The 1,663-nt window shown below is 62.0% G+C and overlaps 1 protein-coding gene across 1 annotated transcript in view; it reads right to left on the reverse strand.

The window, feature by feature from the left end:
• Window positions 1-1,129, reverse strand: part of CEP131 (centrosomal protein 131kDa) — a gene marked incomplete at its 3' end in the record, with an annotated part of 12,104 nt that extends 10,975 nt beyond the window's left edge. Inside the window, 1 exon segment of the mRNA XM_010075996.1 lies at window positions 953-1,129. Coding sequence (XP_010074298.1) covers window positions 953-1,129 — 177 coding nt within the window.
• Between the last annotated feature and the right edge of the window lie 534 nt (window positions 1,130-1,663).

Here is a 1,663-nt window from a genome sequence, read left to right on the forward strand (position 1 = left end):
GGAGGGCAGGTGGATGGGGGCTGCCTGGCCGGGGCAGGCTCCCCTGGTGAGTCAGGCACCCGAAAATAACACTGCTGGTGGTGCTACCCTTCCACCCCCTCCAACACAGCCCCGACACGGCATTTCCGATCTCCCCACGGCTCCCAACCTCTCCTTGAGGCAGCGTGCAATGAGACCTCGCTCCCTGCCGGGCTCCCGCGCTGCTGTGCCAGCAGGAACGTGCGAGCTGCCAGCCCAGGAGGGCCGAGCTCGTCACCTGCCCCGGGAACGAGCGTGAAGGACGGCTGCCAAGGCAGCAGGGATTACTCAGCAAACAGAGCAGAGACTCTCCGCTACGGGATCTTAAAAGAGCACTGTAAGTTCCTGGGGCCCATTCACTCTGCTAAAAAAAACACTCAGGGAAAATCCACTCTGCGACACACTGAGAGCCCGGAGCTGCCGCTGATGCCAGCAGGGACAGAGGGTCCTCAGCAAGGCACAGGATGGGCCTGAACCTGCCCCACAGAAGATACCAGGAACTGGGGAGTTCCCAGAAGGAAATCGACAGAGGGAGGAAAAGGGTCAGGAAGGGAAGGGTGAAGCCTGACGCTGCCCTTCTGCGTATGTTACAGGGTCAAGAGACCTGAGGAGCTGCTGACGGTTGGGGACGATCAGATTTGGAGAGAGCGCACGGCACTGCAGCACCCAGAGCTGCTGCTCTAGCGCCTGCACCAGCCCAATTCTCCCCTCCCAATGGAGCTGCGGCTGCTCCCGTCAACACACAGCCCTGCCCCACTGCCCCATGCTCCTGGGGGAGCCAGGGACCCCCCCGGTGCCCCCTCCCACCCCAGGCCAGGCTTCAGAGCCCAGCCTGAGGGACCAGCATCACACAGCCAGCAGACCAAGGGCACATCGAGGCATCCCACAGCCCAGGAGCAGGAGGGTGGAAGGCCCTCTCCTGCCCAGGACTCACCAGAGTGTTCCTCTTGGGTTTGCTGTCGGCGGTGACCGAGATGGAGCGCGCCATGTGCTTGGCCAGAGAGGCACTGCTGGGACGCCGCAAGACTGGCACAGGGAGGCCCGTGAGGCTCAGATCCAGGCCAACAGAACCGATGCCCTGGAAGGAGGAGCTGCTGCGGGTGCTCGTCATGCTCAGAGAGAGGGAAGGAGCCCTGGAAGCACAGCACAGAGGGAGAAGTGAAGGCACAGGGAGCACATCCAGCCTCGTGCAGCAAGGAAACCAGGTGCTCTGCTCCCAGCTTTCTCCTACAAACACCAGCACATGCAGATGTTACCATTTGCAAACAGGACAAAACACCTTCCTTCTTATTTACGAATAACCCTGGAGGAGCCCCAGGCAAGCTCCGCACAGTGCCCACACCAGCAGCCACCTCCTCACCGCTCTTCCAGCCAGCCCAAGGCCCGCTGCCCCATTTACAGACTGGGCCACTCGCTTCAAGACCAGGGACAACTAACACAGAGGAGAAAAGCCCCGTTCCCCACACCGGGCTCCTTCGCTCCGTATGGACCACTGCTAAGTCCAAGGGTTCACCTCACCCACTGCCCTCCCTCAGGCAGCAACTGGAAGCCTGAGGAAGCAACTGGGCAGCTCCTGAGGGATCCTTCCCCCACCAAGGCTCCCCAGGGCCTACTGAGGCCTTCAGGGCCTGGGCCTCGAGTGAGG

The sequence above is a fragment of the Pterocles gutturalis genome, unplaced genomic scaffold, assembly GCF_000699245.1.
Source record: "Pterocles gutturalis isolate BGI_N339 unplaced genomic scaffold, ASM69924v1 scaffold7928, whole genome shotgun sequence".
Taxonomy (NCBI): Eukaryota; Metazoa; Chordata; class Aves; order Pterocliformes; family Pteroclidae; genus Pterocles; species Pterocles gutturalis.